General features: G+C 46.1%; 1 protein-coding gene across 1 annotated transcript in view; it reads right to left on the bottom strand.

The window, feature by feature from the left end:
* Positions 1-17,039, bottom strand: part of LOC119443465 (kinesin-like protein KIF11) — a 62,050-nt gene that overhangs the window by 36,643 nt on the left and 8,368 nt on the right. The window contains exons 7-14 of the mRNA XM_049662185.1: positions 16,862-16,928; positions 16,561-16,639; positions 13,784-13,976; positions 12,840-12,928; positions 12,450-12,537; positions 8,944-9,057; positions 8,678-8,773; positions 5,259-5,466 (exon numbers count right to left, since the gene is read on the bottom strand). Coding sequence (XP_049518142.1) covers positions 5,259-5,466; positions 8,678-8,773; positions 8,944-9,057; positions 12,450-12,537; positions 12,840-12,928; positions 13,784-13,976; positions 16,561-16,639; positions 16,862-16,928 — 934 coding nt within the window. The remainder of the gene's footprint in view (positions 1-5,258; positions 5,467-8,677; positions 8,774-8,943; positions 9,058-12,449; positions 12,538-12,839; positions 12,929-13,783; positions 13,977-16,560; positions 16,640-16,861; positions 16,929-17,039) is intronic.

The following is a 17,039-nucleotide window of genomic DNA, read 5'->3' as shown; positions in this document are numbered from 1 at the left end:
TTCAGTAGCGTGCGAAAACATTCCCAAGATCACGTGCGCGCACTTATACACCAGAGAAAGTACGCCTTTCAGAAGGCGATCGTTGACGATTTGGACAAGAAGAAAACGTCCCGTTGATACGTTTTTTAAGGGACCGCAAAAAAAAGAGAGAGAGAGAAAAGCTGCAGTTTCGCCCGAAAGGTGAAGCAACGGAAACGCAGCAGCAGCAGCGAGCGAATTGACCTTTGCGCTGTCTCTCGCTTCAACGCGAACTAAACGTCGAAGGCACAGCGCATACGAAGCTACTGGCACTAGGCGCACTTTGTCAACATCGCAGATCATTTTGATGATAAGGTCCGCGCGGGCGCGCACTATGCACACGTCGCAGATCGCTTTCAGGATACGGCAGTATACGACGCACGCGCAGTATACGACGCACGCGCAGTATACGACGCACGCGCAGTATACGACGCACCCGCAGTATACGACGCACCCGCAGTATACGACGCACCCGCAGTATACGACGCACCCGCAGTATACGACGCACCCGTAGTATACGACGCACCCGCAGTATACGACGCACCCGCAGTATACGACGCACCCGCAGTATACGACGCACCCGCAGTATACGACGCACCCGCAGTATACGACGCACCCGCGCGGGTGCGTTGTATCTGCGACGTGCCAGTCGCTTGTTGCAACTTACACCGCGCACCGACAATGCTCTCAGCAGCGCGCCAAATCACGTGGCGGCGCCTCCGACCGGCATTGCTCCGACACCGCCAGAGAGCATAAGCTTAGGCGACTATCAACGCCGCACGGAGGAAAAAAAAAATAGAACCGCGGCATCACGCCAAGGTCGCTGTTTATGCGCGGCGCTGGAACACGTACGTGTACATGCCGACGTCTCAGCCAATGCTGCGGCTGCAGCGCAGAGGGAAGCAACGGCGGAGGCCCAGTTCGGCCAACGCTCGCTTCAACGGCAGAAACCGAAACTTCAGGGAGCGGGTTAAGCGGCGCCGGGGCGGCGGACGCGCACGGAGACAGTCGAAGGTGAGGGGGCTACGAGGGTGTTGAGAGTACACGTGGTTGAGAGGAAGGGCGAGGGGAGCCACCGAAGCGACAGAGTTGTCGAATCCAAAGCCGCTTCCCTGCCGCCCTCGGGAGGAGGGCGGCAGGGAAGCGGATTCCTCACACACCTGTGACGGTCCCCGCGCACGCCCGTCGCCGTGTCGCCTCTTCACAACCACAATCTCGCTCTCTCGCCGTGCCTGCGCCGCCCGCTCCCTGAAGTTTCGTTTTCTGCCGTTATCGCGAAGCGAGCGCAGGCAGTTTCGTGGCCCTAGCTCGACATGTGCTTGCGCGCCGCGATATTTCACGAATTGCACCGTTTGTACGTCGTGCTATGGTGCACGAATATTTCAAAAATAAGTCCATCTTTTAATTCGAACAAATTCTTGGGCGCCTGCGAGTTCGAATTATCGCAATTCAACTATACATGGAAGTCAATGGGATTTAGGACGGGACCGCGAAAACGCAGCAGCGAGGAAGGTATCAATGGGATTCCCCTATTAGGAATCTTTTCTGGTAAAAATAAATTCATTTTTCTTGATATTGTGTATGTTTTGAAGATACGAATTTCGGGTGATACGAATATTTCACGCGACCCCGCGAGATTCGTATCACCGAGGTTTTACTGTATGCACTTGATTAATCAACGATGACATACCTTTAGTGCAGCATGCAAGCAACAGCAAACTTGCAAAAGTGTAAATGGACAAGCAACATTTCTTTTAGGTAACATTGACTTTTTTCAGCGACTTTATTGTTGCCAATTTTGCTTACCAGGGAACTTGCCTGAAGCAGGTCAGAGACTGACAAGCGGCCCAACTAACTTTATTTTTCGTAACACTAAAAATTAGGGCACATTCTGAGATTGTACGAATGTTTCGTGAACTGTATGTAGAAAGTTGGCAGGTATGAATGAAGCGTGCCGCATTTAGGTCATGAAAGAAGAGGAAGAACAAACGGGACGAAGGAAGAGGAGGTCGAGGAGGGCAGTTTCAGTTAGAATAAAATGGCAGAAACCATCTGTCAGTATTAAGCTATGTGTTTCCTTTAGTTGTGTTTACTAGGAACGCTACATAATTTGGCGCAGCCCGACAGGATGTGGGTTACATTCTTCGTTGACCAGACCTCGTCGCAGCACATTATTTTCACTGGCTACCAAGTGCAAGATGAACCGTCATCAAGTCTTCCGCGCCACGTCAGCTCCCCTGGCCTCGTCGACGCAGTGCTCAAAGAAGCGTCGGTGAGGAACTTTTTCAGACAGGATCAGTCAAGGTGAACCTGCAGCTGGCAACAATAGAAGAGCTTGTTTTGGCAGCCATGCGGCGTGGTTCTCCGACAGAGGATATGTCAACAGAGAAGGTGAGCCACGTTTTGCAAGTTTTTGAAGTGCAACAGCGACAGATGATGCAACAAAGTCAGCTTATGGCAGCACTAGCAGAGTCTCTGAGGAAAGGAAAACGAGCGCCCGATATGGTTGAACCTGATGTTTTTCAAGATGGCTCTGAAGACCCGCAAAATTGGTTATGGTATTATGAGTATGCTTCTGCGAATAATGGGTGGCTATCCGACGAAGAGAAAGTACAGAACATGCGACGTTACCTTGGTGCCACTGCCAAAGGCAGGGCCTTTATAAGAGACTATGCAGTCAAGACACGTCATGATAATCCCGGAGCATTCGAGAGTCCCCTTTCCGGATGCCAAAAATTGATGCTATTATCGATGAAACTGGTGGTTGCCACTGGTTTTCACGGATCGATCACTGCAAAGGCTTTTGGCAGATTCCCTTGACCGAGGAGACCAAAAAGTACACCGCATTTGTTACGCCATTCGACTTGTTCGAATATAATCGATTGCCTTTCGGATGGAAGAATTCCCCAGCGTGGTTTCAAAAGATCATGAATGACATCCTGAAACCATACTTGGGCACCTTTTGCAATGTTTATATAGACGACATAATCGTTTTCTCGAAGACAAAAGAAGATCACAAAAGTCACATTTCCCTAGTTCTCCATGCGCTCAGCCTCGCACATCTCAAAGTAAACTCTCGTTGGCAAGAAAAGTGCATTCTTCCAAGAAAAAGTGGTAGTTCTAGGCAGGGCATTTGACGGCTGTACCAAAAGTTTTAAGTTGGTGAAGCCTTACGACATACACTCCCTTCGTGTCTTCCTGGCCTATCTGGACACTTTAGGGCCTTTAGAAGAGACTACGCGGTCAAGACACGTCATGATAATCCTGCAGCAGTTCCCTTTGAACATGAACATCATGCCTCACACGATTGATGCAAAAGTACGTACCATTCCTGTGGAATGTGAAAGTGCCTACCGTGAGCTAGTAAGGCTTATATCATCCGACCCTATTCTCCGCATTCCTGACTTCTCGCTACCGTTTGTGTTGAACACTGATGCATCGCATTATGCAACTGGGGCAGTGCTCTATCAGAAACTTTCAAACGAACCTGACCACCAAAGACATCATGTGGTGGGATACTACAGCTATACATTGAAGCCTGCGGAAGTGAACTACACCACCACCGAAAAGGAAGCACTGGCCGTCTTGAAAGCTATTCAGTATTTCCGGACTTACCTAGAAGGAGCGAAATTCACACTTTTCACTGGCAATCAGGCATTGACACACCTTCTTGATATGGCACAACCACGAGGACGCATTACAAGGTGGGTTAACTACCTGCAACAATTTGATTTCGTCGTTTCGCACCGCCCTGGTCCGCTGCTCACCGATGCAGATGCCTTGTCCAGATTGCTCGTCTATGAAACAAGCCACCAGCCAGAACAGATAAATTACGTGAAGCTGTGGGAAGGCACAGAAGAAATGAAAGAGATCGATGGAAAGTACCACGTACACTGACAATGGTTCCGAAGATCCTTCACCTTTACCACGATACTCCAGAGTCAGGTGGGCATGATGGGTTTTGGCGCACATATAACAAGCTACTGAAGCGGTTTACATGGCCAAGTATGAAAGAAGAGATCAGCAACTATGTACGGACATGTCACACATGTCAAGTGTAACAAAGTGAAGTACAGACAGGCAACAGACGTCATGATAATCCCGCAGCATTCGCGAGTCCCCTTTGAAGTCGTTCACTTGGATTTTGCAAAGCTAAAGAAAGCGGGTGAAGGTGTCAGGAAAACGCAGGCGTTTCTACTTTGCATAGACGAATGCACCAGAATGATTACGGCTAAGGCAGGAAAAGAAGACGCCCACAGCGTCATTTCTCTTCTTCAAGCCGAATGTTTTAGACACACGAAGACCATAGTGTGTGACAATGGGCCTGCCTTCCGTAGTGCTAAACTAGCGAAGTGGACTCGAGATCATGGCATAACTATCAAATTTTGCTCGCCCTACCACCCCGCGGCAAACGGCCTTGCAGAGCGTGCCATCCGAGATGTGAAGCAATTTATAAGGATGTACCCAAAGTTTACATTACAGGTGGGTGGAAATACTGCCTAGAGGCTGCTGTGAGGCACCATAACCGGTCATACACCAGTGGCTTGGGGTGCAGCCCACTTTTTGCAGCCTCAGGAGTCACGCCGACACTTCCTGCGGATCGCGAACTGGGTATCCTTGGCAAGCTTCAACTTACCGAAACAAAGAAAAGCACGCAAGCGGAGGATATCTACAAACAACGCATGAAGAGAAACTGACAGAAGACGCAACAACGAAATGCCACACATAGAGGTTGATGACAAGGTCCTAATAAGAAAAGGTGTTGGGACTTCAGATGTGAAATTTCACGGACCCTTTTCTGTGGTAAAGACGGCATCACAGCACGGCATTCTGAAGACAATATGGTATCTGGGAGCCTCTGGTAAAGAAGAGTGTGCCTCCATCGGAAATGTTTTCAAGTACCACACCAGGAGGTGTGAACAAAGAGAGCCAGGGAGGGTGAAGCGTGCAGCATTTAGGCCATGAAAGAAGAGGAAGAACAAAGGGGACGAAGGAAGAGGAGGACGAGGAGGGCAGTTTCAGTTAGAATAAAATGGAGGAAACCATCCGTCAGTATTAAGCTATGCGTTTCCTTTAGTTGTGTTTACTAGGAACGCTACAATGAAATATTGAAGAAATGAAACTTGTTAATAATGCGTCTAAATATTGTTATTCGATTCAATATTTGAATCCCCTAGCTACTAGACACTTCACGGATCTTTTGGTGTCAGTAAGTGAAAGCATGGCTGAAAGGTACATACCGAATGAGCCTCCAATGCCAGTGAGCGTCTCCCGTTGAGAAGCAAGCTGTGTAGAGACACTGGATCCAATTTGATCAAAAAGCACACTTGAGCTGGTCACAAAGGCATACTGCCGTTCCTTGTTCGTCTGGTCAATGGCAGATGTGCACTGAAGCTTTTGCTGCAGCAGGTCAATGTCTTTTATGGTGGCCTGTGCCACGCCAGCCAACTGGGGGTACAAAAAAAAGGGAAAGGTGCATAGTTGTCTCCCCAACGAAAACATTACGTTCAAGCTGTAGAAGCGCAACAAAATTGTGCAGTCTGACTGCAAGCAAGACAGACGGATTGCACTCCCAATCAGCATGTGCATTCAACATGCCGTATCCTTACACACAGAACCTGCCTGCATATAACTGGTCAAACCTCATTTTTACAAAGTCAAAAGCAAATACGCCATGCCAGAAAGACCACCTAGCAAACCGATACCGATAAGCACCTTGTCGCGAGACACCACCACCGAAAAGGAAGCACTGGCCGTCTTGAAAGCTATTCAGACTGCAATACGATTTTTATATCCCTTCTCTACACCACAGGTGGCAAAACAAATAAAAGAATAAGAACAAGCATCTATAATTTTGTTTCACAAAAAAACACCATTGTATCAGTCACACTTCGCAGCGAAGTATTCGATCATTGTCGTATGAAGAGTCTTCAAATAAGGGATCGCCTTCTCGACTGCTGCAGTTATTTGCAAGCCGTCCTCACCCAGGGTGTCTACCCAAGTTGACATTTTCAGATTCCCCGAGTTTTCCAGGTTCTCCCCGAGTGATTTTGATAAATTCCCCGAGTGAAATGGAACTTTCTTTTACATCAAGACAGGCTGACACCATGTCGCCCGATGCTGTAACTTTAGTAAGCGTGTTTAAAAATGTCGCAGTTTCACGCGAAGCATCAATTGCGACAGCAAATTTGCTACTAATTTGCTATCGCTAGACAGCTATATGGAGTAAGGATAGTAGTTTTATCAGCTGTATAAACTTGCACATGCATCAGCAGCAGCAACGTGCAGAACTGTTGTCGACGCCGTCGGCGTTTTGCCCGCGTTCGCACCGAATGCGCACGGCGTTGGTGACTGTTGCCGGTGCCTCTGGAAGCGGCTCAGAGGTTTTCGACGAGATCAGAACAGGACACTCGTAGAGCAGCGTCCGAAGTCTTTACCACCTTCTCGCCTCGCAACATTTTTATATAAATACGCATTTGGTGCCGCAGCTAAACGTCGCCTCCCCTCCCTCCCTCCATTACCGCAACTTTCGTTCCCTTTCAATAAAATTACACCTAATTTTTAGGGATGGGCGAATAGGGGATTTGAGGTTCGAAGCGAATAGTGATTTGGTCGAATAGTTAGAATAGTATATATCACATATTACAGTAAAACCTAGTTAATTTGAATTTCACGGGATTGAAAAAAATGTCTGAATTATCAGGGTATCCAGAAAACAATAAGCAAATGCTTACTACGTCAGCACGATTTTATTAGTGTAATGGATGAGCAAATCCTTTCGCTATTTTGCACAAAAGCAGCGGGGAGGCTGCATTTCACGTCATCTCGTGACTGATTAGCTCTCGCAGCGGCGATCAAGGCCTCGCGACTTCCTTCGCAGCACGGCCGCGGCGCGCACCATGATTTGCGACACGCTTTGCACTACCGCGCGCATATCCCGATTATTTTTTCGCCAGTAAGCTGACCGCCAACAGATTGCACATCCATCGCAATGTAGCCGGTGCTCTTTATCTTCGACAGCTTTGCACCGAGTCAAACCGAAACAAGTTTGTGGCAACCGCGGCTGCTATCGACGCAATTATGAACGGCGACTTTGCGGTACAGCCACGCTAGCATCATGCCGCACGCGGCAAAAGCGGCAGGAATCGGGGTTTTACGGCTTGCCGAGGGTGCCAAGAGTGACAATAGTGACATCAAGGAGCCAATGGCAACTGGACCTCCGCCGCTCCGCGCCGGGTTATCAATCGAGAGAGAGAGAGAGAGAGAGAATGAAGAGCACGCGAGCGTAGGTAGCTCCCCCGCTCTGCCGTGGGTGGTCCCCTCAGTCCAGGAGTCCAGCGGCCTTAGCTGCCCTTCTCGCTCGGTTGACCAGGTTGAGCTGGTCCGTCGAGTCGGGAGCTGGACAGCGCTGCCTCCCATTGCCGTGTGGTGGGGTGTGTTATGGGTGTTAGCTGTGGTGTGTTTGCGCAAGACCATACCATGTGGTAAAGTGTTGCACATTGATCACAGTGTGGACATCTGTGGACATCAATGATCGTTGTCTCTCGCGGTTCTATGGAGGGATTTCTGGACGCTGTCCGATCACACCCTTTTCGCTCACGGTGATTTCGCGTTCTGAGAGCGCGCGAGATCATATCACGCTGCCAACAACTGGTTTTGTGCTCAAGAGCCAAATGTTCCGATTGTTAATAATGCGTCTGCATATCGTTATTCGATTCAATATTTGAATCCCCTAGCTACCAGACACTTCACGGATCTTGTGGTGTCAGTAAGTGAAAGCATGGCTGAAAGGTACTTACCTGGCGGCATGACGCGCACGTTATTGCCGCCAGCGTGGCCGTACCCGGCTGACGCACGCACCGAGTGCGAACGAAACCACCGTTCGCTGCAACAACTGCAGACGAAATTGCGGTCGCTATCTATGCGATTACAGATGGCCACTACGCAGCTTTTTAGGCACGCGGCCGACGTGCGTATTGAGTCAAAACGAAACTACTTTTTGCCGCAACCGCGGCAGCTATCGACGCAACGATGGGTGGCAACTATGAAATCCTGCGGCCAACGCGTTGTTATGCGTGGCGGTAAACGCAATAAAGGCACAAATAGGCACGACGCGTTCCGTCATTGCTGCCATTCACATACGATTTCCGCTGCTGACTATGGCAATGTGGACTCCGCCGCTTCGTTTCGGTTGTGCGCTAGCGCCGTTTCTGCTCTTCTGCGTCGCACATTTCAGACTAATGCAGAAACGTATAGCTTTCGAGATTTATGGTTAATGTATGGCAGCCATGATGTGTAGCATAGCCTCCGAGATGTGTACCGGCCGTCCGTGGCTTTTGGCTGCCTATTTGCGAGCGCCGAATAATTCGAAAATATCGAATACCTGAATTCGAATCGAAGCGAATAACGAATATAGAATTACTCGATCGAATATTCGACAACACCGCATATCGCCCATCCCTACTAATTTTCCCCGATAGACACACAAATTCCCCAAGTTTTCCCCGAGTATTTCCAGAATATTCAAAATCCCCGAGAATTCCGTTTTCCCGCTTTTCCCGGTTGGTAGACACCCTGGTATGGGAACTACAGTGCGATGGCAAGTCATATCCGTTTCATTTAATTCAAATGCTATCGATAGTGTTATTAATCTTTTTACCTCCCGAGCAGTTGCCGTAAGTGCAGCCTCTGTCTTGTGGTGGTGCTGCACAAGGTAAGCTTGCTCTTCTTTCTCAATACTTGTTTTGAACAGAACCTGCAATAAATGGTTAACTAAAACTGCAACACACACATTGTGGTAAATTTCTGCACAGAAAAATATGGAGAGAGTGCATGCTAGCACGATTTCTATTTCAAATGTGCTTGGCACAAGAGAATCATTTGTAGCAAGAGACAAAACAGACTAAACTTATGCTAGAAACTTACATGTTCCTTTGCTTGTAAGGTTCTCTTTGTGCTGTGCAGCTCAGCAGTTGTTGTCTGGAGCTGTTCAGTTGCTTCGGCAACTTGGTGCTTTGACCTCTCAAAAAGTTCTGTAACCTGGACAAGAATACAAACATATCATGTAGGAATATGCATATTCAATTTGGGAAAGTGTTTGCTATTAGGACAAGCATTTATGCTAATCTATTAAAAAGACATAGCATCTTTAAAAGATGACTCATTGCAACACAATGTAACAATTTGCCTTCAATGCAATTTGTTATAGTGTGCATTCACTGACTGCTACATTGACAAATACATGCTACTAGTACAATAGACGAATGCTCTGTTAATTCGACTCTCGTTAATTCAACCCCAACCGAAGGTCCCGGTAGGCTCCTATACATTTCAGTCGACTTAGGCTGATCAAAATTGCCGCAATACAGTTGTGTTATAAGGTGAAGCATAATAAGAATGGCAAGGGGCCACTGTTACAGGACATACTGGCAGTCATTCGGCCATGTTATGCGTGCCTTATATTAGAGACCACTAACTAACGGCTCCAAGTACCGTTCCCGAATTATGCGCACGCATGCGCTGTGCACCGAGCAGTGGAGGAAAACCATCAGTGTTTTGGGAAAGCCAAAGAGTGGGGTCTCTATCTCTGAAGGCCTGCCAGTAAACATTAGGTGCCTGTGCTTATACTGTGTCGGAACATGGCACATATGTGTTTGTTCCCGTAACAGTGGCACCTTTCCTCACTTGGTATGATCCACCACATAAAACGGCTGTATTGTGGCAAAGCGAACTTTTAAGGGAGGACGTGGGGTCTAAAAACTTTTTTTTGGTTCTATCTGAAACTTCAATATTTAGATCAATTTTTCACACTGATTTCACGAGTACTTCTAATGGGGATTTTTGACAATTTCTCCTTGTTAAACACTTCAACTTTATTTTGGCATTTTTCCTCCCTTTCTTACAAAAAAGAAAAAAGAGACAAAGAGAAAAAAATGCAGGGCAAGGAACAAAAAGCTGCATAAAAGCAGCTTGACGGGATTCCTTCTCCTTTCCTTGGCATCAGTTACAGCATATATAAATACAAAAATGGGTTACAGAAGTTCAAAACATATTCACATCTATACATATACAAACATCAATATTCAAGAAGTATAACTTACTCGCACATATGTAAGGCTCTTTATGCACAAATGTAGATACACGCTAAGATTTACGCTATACAGGTCTTATTGTGAATTATCGGCATTATCCAGTGGTACACACACAAAAAAGAAGCGGAACAAAAGGGAATATAGAAAGGAAAAAGTAAGTGCATGACGTTAATGCCGAAGACTTGCTCTAGGGGGTGATGCTATTTTGTTTCAAAGCATTCTAAAGGTAAGAAAGCCGACCAACATTGACTGAATATATTTTTCTTATTTTCACTCATTGATTGTAATTTATAAAATGATGCTAGGGTAACAAAAATAGCATCACCCTCTACATCATTTCAATATGAATACACCGATACCAAACTTGTTACTGTCACTCAACAACACTGAACGGAGAAAAAAGCATTTGATGTTTCGACAGCTTTAACTTTTTCTAGAATCCAGCTACAGCAATATGAATCATATTATTTTCTGGCTCTATTCTTCACGATAATGACCATACTAAATATGTGACTGTACCTTCCCAGGAAACTACCCCTAAACCAGCATGAGAAACTACATTTACCACTTCATGTGCCCGTTCCAGTGGCGTGCAAGCTAAATAAATACAAAAATTTATCATAATAAAGCAGCCTTTCCATAGACAAGCTTACACAATGTTCAAGACAAAAGCATGGAATATTTATTGAATGACCTAAATTAATTATGGTCATTCAACAACACTTTGCTCTACAGCATGCCAGGGCTGTAATGCAGGGTCCTTCGCTGGCTTGTGCCGTTTTGAAAGCCTAGCCTTGGTAGCACTACTGTTTAGATGCTCATTTTGCGACTGCCGAAGCTTTTGGGACTAGCAGCTTGAATTTCCGCCCCATTGCGCACCGTGATGCCATACAGTCATTCAAGATCGCCGCACTTCTCGCACGCTCAGCTGACTGGCCCACTGAATAGTATGCCGTATCAATGCGGTCTTGGGTGCCGCTGGACGCGCCGGCTGACAATCCGATGACATCAGATGGGCCGCAACTTAACCAGTAGAATCAACGGCATCGGTAAATGTGCCGCTTCGGACGCAACAGGTGGTTCTGGCCGTTCCGCTCGTGCCAACCGTTCGGGGCAGCGCGCCTACGTCCGCAATCTACAGCCGTGCGTTCCATGGAAGCTTTCGTTTCTTTCTGTAAGATTTACGCATCTTTTTTAGACGAGACAAAAAGACGGTGCTGCGAGCCGTGTGAACGAAGCATAGCAGACGACCACCTGAAAAAACAGAGACAGCAACATACGCAAAACAAAAACAAAAAGCAAAATGGCCGCCTCGGCGGTCGCGCCAGCCAATAGGAGGTGCGAGACGGGGGGGGGGGGGGGAGGCTTGCGCGTGCGCGCTCCACCCAATCAGACACCCAGCACTATCCTTCGGAAAAACGGCTAGAGCGATTGTTCAGCTCGCGTGGTGCCATCTTGAGCTGGCGCAAAATGCTCACAAAAAAAAACAGCTACAAAACAAGCTCAAGATGGCGACGGTCGGCTGCGGACGTGGGAAGTTTGAACAAATTTTGCCTGTCGAAGGTCGTTTTGTGGCTCTTATGGCGTTTTGAAAGCAGACTTCACTTTCAGATAAAAGTGTAACGGAAAGGGGGTGGTTAAGAAAATTCAACAATGTATACTAGCATGCTACATTAAATTCCTTTTAAAAAATTTGTTGACAAAGACTGCTAAAGCGAGGACAAAGTGTTATCAAAGCCCAAAGCAACATATTTACTAGCTTCGAAAAACACTACTCTCGTGCGTCCCCTGATGTTTTCCCCACAAGGCTCTCGCATCTCCTGTAATCAGGCTTTGCAGAGTTACTAAGCCTCAACGGCCTTGGGCGTAGTTGCAGAATAATACGAGAGGTGGCACAAGTGTTCCATTTCTAACGCCACCTAATGGCAGGGTTACTCAGGTGCAAAAGGGAGTAGCCTCTTCTGCTTTGGCTTGAGGTCAGCAGAGTGCACGGACACTTCGCGCGATTGTACATGCGAACGATTAGGTGTTTGTGTCCAGAATGGGGGGGGGGGGGCATCATTACCCTGTCGCAGCGAGTTGGACTTCGATTTGTCGCCCACCCATCAGCATATTCCATTGGTGTTCATTTGGCAAGCTGCAATCGGTGCATGAAAGGTGCAATAAATGCCCTTGCGATTGTCTGCACTACTGTGTTGTCCCTTTGTCCCGAGCACCCGTTTGAGACACCACAAGGCACAAAAAAAAGTATTTGAGCAGAGTTTCTAAGGACCACTAGAAAACCTGAATGGGCTACTGCAGAAGAGAAGAAAAAAAGAGCATAAAGAGAATGTAACTCACTGTCAGAAGCTTTGCGTTTAGGAACTCGATCTGCGCTTTTTTTTCCAAGATGTAGTCTGATTGGTTAGCGAGCCTCTGCACCATTTTACTGGCAAAGAAGTACAAGTGTATAAGTGCAAAAGCGACGCATGAAATGCAACAATAGACACGAGGGAAAGCATAGAACCATGCAACATGCATACATAAGAGGTTACAGAAAGAATGGTAGCTGAATGGGAACTGCCTCAAGTTTATTACGCTTTATGAAAGCTAAAAATATAGGCAACACTTTTAAAGGGATTTGTTGCATGATAACGAACGCCACCAGTGCTTGATGTCGCTAGCATAAAATGTCTATAGAAACTGAACCAAACAATTTAGAAATGTTTAGAAACAACTTAGAAAACGTACCTGTGGTGCGCCTGCTCCAGAAGCACCCCATCCTTTGCTCTTGCTGCATTCAGGTCTTTTCCGAGACGCTCGATCTCGTCTACATACACCTGCAATTAAAAAAATGTGACACATATTCAGAGTCCTGTTGGAACAAAAGCAGACTGTTTTGCGAATGAAGAAAAAAAAACATATACGCAATCACTCGCATGTAATTTGCTTCACAAGTAACGCACTGCAGGCTCAAAAGTCAAAAGTAGTGAATACTAGTCACTAATACAGTGACTAGTATGACTAGTGACTAGTGAAAGTCGGTTCAAGCCTTAGAGGAACACTAAAAAAAATACAATTTAAGCTGCATTAGAACATTACCCTTGTATAATGATAAAAAAGCAGCCTTAGCATGAGAAGATGCTTGGCAAACCAGAAAAGATGCAATGACGAAAGAAGAGCAGCGGAACCGCCTTGAACTTCCCGCACCAGCTAAACATGGCATGAATTTTGACTCTGCTCACATCCAGTAAGGTTTTTTTTTGTTTTTAAGAACTTCCAATGAGCCCCAATGGTTCAATTACACCAGTTATGTGCCAATGCCATGACATGTGTGTCACTAAGCAGCCCTGAACAGGCACAGCATAACATGCACCTAATCAGGAACAGTATACCACAGCCGTAACTGTAAAAGCAGGTGAAGGAAAGTTCTGAACGTCAGTTAAAGAATGGTCAAGCTCACTAAGTTAGCAGCAAAAGTGTACATAAAGACAGATAAGCACTACTTGAGCAAGAACGCAACAGATATTTTAGCCTGCAAGCGGATATTATGGGACAGTAGTGAGGGATGTCTAAAAGCTGAAGAAACAGGCAAATGCCACACTAGGCAAAGCAGAGAGATTCACTCGCTACAGCCAGGTCCACAGAAATGGGAAGCAAAACTTATAGAGGACAAAAAAATAAGCCATTCTTGCCTTCATGAGCGCACGCTCCGTCATTTTTTTATTGGCCTCCGGGCGGTTGCTGATGTTCTGAAACCGATGAGCATATTCTAATGTGCTCAAGGTCTCCTCTAGATTGGTCTTGTCGGGCGAGATGGTCGCGATGATGGAAGTCTTTGTGCGACCACCCAGTGAGTCTTGCAAGATACGGGTCAGCTTGCTTTCCCTGCAAGGTAATAATTTCTTACCAGCGATCCGCACCTTTGTATCGCAGTGGCAACATATGTTGCCATAAGTAAGTGCTCTACCACAACCTCTGTAAGCAAGTGTGGTACCCAATGGTACCACACTTGCTACACCAGGGCTTCGATAGAGCCCACAGATCGCAAAACACAAGAAGGGGTTGTGAATCGTGCGAAAAGAAATTATGGCGCCTGGTAGGAATCAAGTTGCCATGCATATTGACGATTTTAATGGGCTCTTTTTTTTTTCTTTCACTTCGATGTTTCAGTTTACCGAGCCCATATCTGAAAAAAAATGTACAAGGGTGTCTTTGCATTGGATTTTAGGGTAATAGTGCAGTATCAGGTTTTTGCAGTCTACCGAATAAAGTAACATCCACATACTGAACTCAAAAGCATAATGCAGTGTCTCCTACAACGCACAATAACAAGCTAAAATTTAGAAATGCCTGAAGTACAAAAGACTGGGCCTCTTGTTAGTATTCGGAGAATGACTACCATACAGCCGAACGCCTTTATAACGAAGTGCGTGGGGCCTACAAAATCATTCGATGTGCAGGTCACTCTGCTGGAAAGGTTGTGCACGGCACAGCTCACAATAGAACTGGGTCAGAATTATTGCTCCGTAGTACAGGTCATTTCGTTGTAGTGGCATTCGATTTTTGTCGCATTCCAGTGCTATGACAAAGGTGTTGGCCAGAGGTCCACCATCTAATGCAGAGAACCAGTAGAAAAGCGTAGTCGCTATGACTGACTGAAAATATTTCCTTCAGGACCGAACTTCAACATCTAATGTGGGGGAGGTAAATTGAGTGTGGGCAAGGTAAGTAGAGTTGACCAACTCTGATCCGTTTCTTTTACAGGAACTGCTTGAAGTTGAAAAGGGTCATTCTGTATACGCTAGATCTCTTAAGAAAATGACTGACAAGCTTCTGCAATCAGCCTAATATCCACCGCAGGCTGAAAGCATCTCCAATTTCCTCTATGTTGTGTCCGTGGACTCCCAATTCCCACTGACCTACACAATCCTCTGCAGGTCCTCGATGGCATTTTCCTTCCTTTGGCAACCAGTCTAGTCATCTGCTCTACTCTAGATGAAGAAATGGAGTTGGCCAAACTCAACTGGAATATTTATTGTAGTACCCACAGAGCCCATAGGGCATTATAGAGGGGGTGAATACATCCGCGTTCATACAAATCACAAATACTTGGGTATAAATGAATCGTAAAAGAGGCTAGTATTGCACAAAGGAATGGAGACCTTAAATTGGGGCCGATCCATGCCCACTCTACTAACCATGGCGCTCGACGCTCTGCATTTTTTTTCTAAAAATTTTGGATACTTGCGTACAACACAAATAGTCATTGCAAGACACGAAGGTATGTGCCTTTTATGGTGCATACCGTCATGCTTGGCAAGAAGTTTACAGTGCTTGAGCTGGTGAAAAATGAGAAGAAACATTTCATGTTCAGTGTAGACGCCCAAAATTTTTACAAAGAAATCGCAAAGGTTGGTACAGTTGGCATGGAATGACCCATTGATGACCAGTGCGAGACGACAACTGCAGTTTGTGTTTATGCGACTGGTTCAAACAGAAAAATTTGATGACAGACATTTTTTAAGAGTAGCTTCAAAAGGTGAAAATTAGGTTTCATTAGTGCAACACTGGCAGTACAGGAATACGCATACTTGAGGTTAGGCTAATCAGTTTGATGTGAAGAGTTTACTCACATAATGCGCCCAGCTTTTTTTTTCAAGCAAAATTCATGCAGAGGGGAGTGCAATAAATATGCAGAGAAATTATTACGGTAGAATGGTTAAGGTGCTAAATAGAAAAATTTTAAACGAGCAGTTGTAAATCAGTTTTCACTCTAGGCACTCATCTCAAACAGCACAAGCAGAGGCTCTTCAAAAGCAAGAACTGCAAAGACCGATTATTTGCAGACACTAGCTGAACCGAGAGTCACTATGCGAATAAAGCGACTATGGCCTGACCTATTCAGGTCTACCTTTACAGCAATTTAAGGGTGCAATGTCTATGCAAGAAAAAAATTTTTATGGCCAGCATGTGAACTGAAGACTTGGGTCTTAACATCTATGAATGTTGTGTGCAGAATGTGTGAACTTGGCCACTTGCTTCCGATTGGGATGTTTATGATCATAGGTTTATGAACCAACCAATACGTAACATTTGACATTTATTATTGCATCTTAATTCTCACTCAAACCCACACGCATTTTCTTTCTAAAAATTTTGGGTAATAGCAAGTTTTATTTGCGAGCAAGCAGCAAAATATCTTTCACTTGCCGCCGTGGCAGCCTTTGCAGCGACGAAGTCATCCTCAAACTCGGCAAGGCCACAAACCAGTTACTTCACAAGGCCCCACTTCTCTGCGAAAGCCCTCACGACGGTCGACGCACTAGCCACGTCGAATACGAAACAGCCATCATCCACGTCGTCGTCCACGACAACGATGCACCAACACAATCAGCATACACAGCCAACAGTGCAACAACACAACCAGCATAGATAAAAACCAGATGTTAAGAAACATGGCCAGACATACCTGTATGGGATGTGTGGGGCCTTGTCCCCCAAGGCCGTTATGACACGACCCAATGCAAGCAGAGACTGGTTGATGCTGGCTGCGAAAACGATGCAAACAATTAACACAAACTGTAGAAGCAAACGATGAACATGCTTCAGGTAGCAATGCACCACAATGCAGAGCATTTGATAGCATGACCGTCACGGCACCATAAATGTAAGTGCATACAATAATCCAGCTTGCATTGCTCATCAAATTAAGATGCTGCACTGATGATCAGAGCTAAACTCTCGCTCGGTGTCCGGAAAAACGAACTTACCTGCTTCACGTGCTCTCATGTCAATTGCACCTGAGCGGCCAATGTTCTCACTCCCCGCAAGATCCACCTTTGTGCAAAGTGGGATCACAAAGAATCAATGCAATGTGCCCACACAATAGCAAACAGCTGTGGTGAGCGAGATGAAAAAAAAAACTGGCACAAGTTTAGCACATCGAAA

Source organism: Dermacentor silvarum, chromosome 1, assembly GCF_013339745.2.
Source record: "Dermacentor silvarum isolate Dsil-2018 chromosome 1, BIME_Dsil_1.4, whole genome shotgun sequence".
Classification (NCBI taxonomy): domain Eukaryota; kingdom Metazoa; phylum Arthropoda; class Arachnida; order Ixodida; family Ixodidae; genus Dermacentor; species Dermacentor silvarum.
This window is presented reverse-complemented; position numbering and strand designations above follow the sequence as displayed.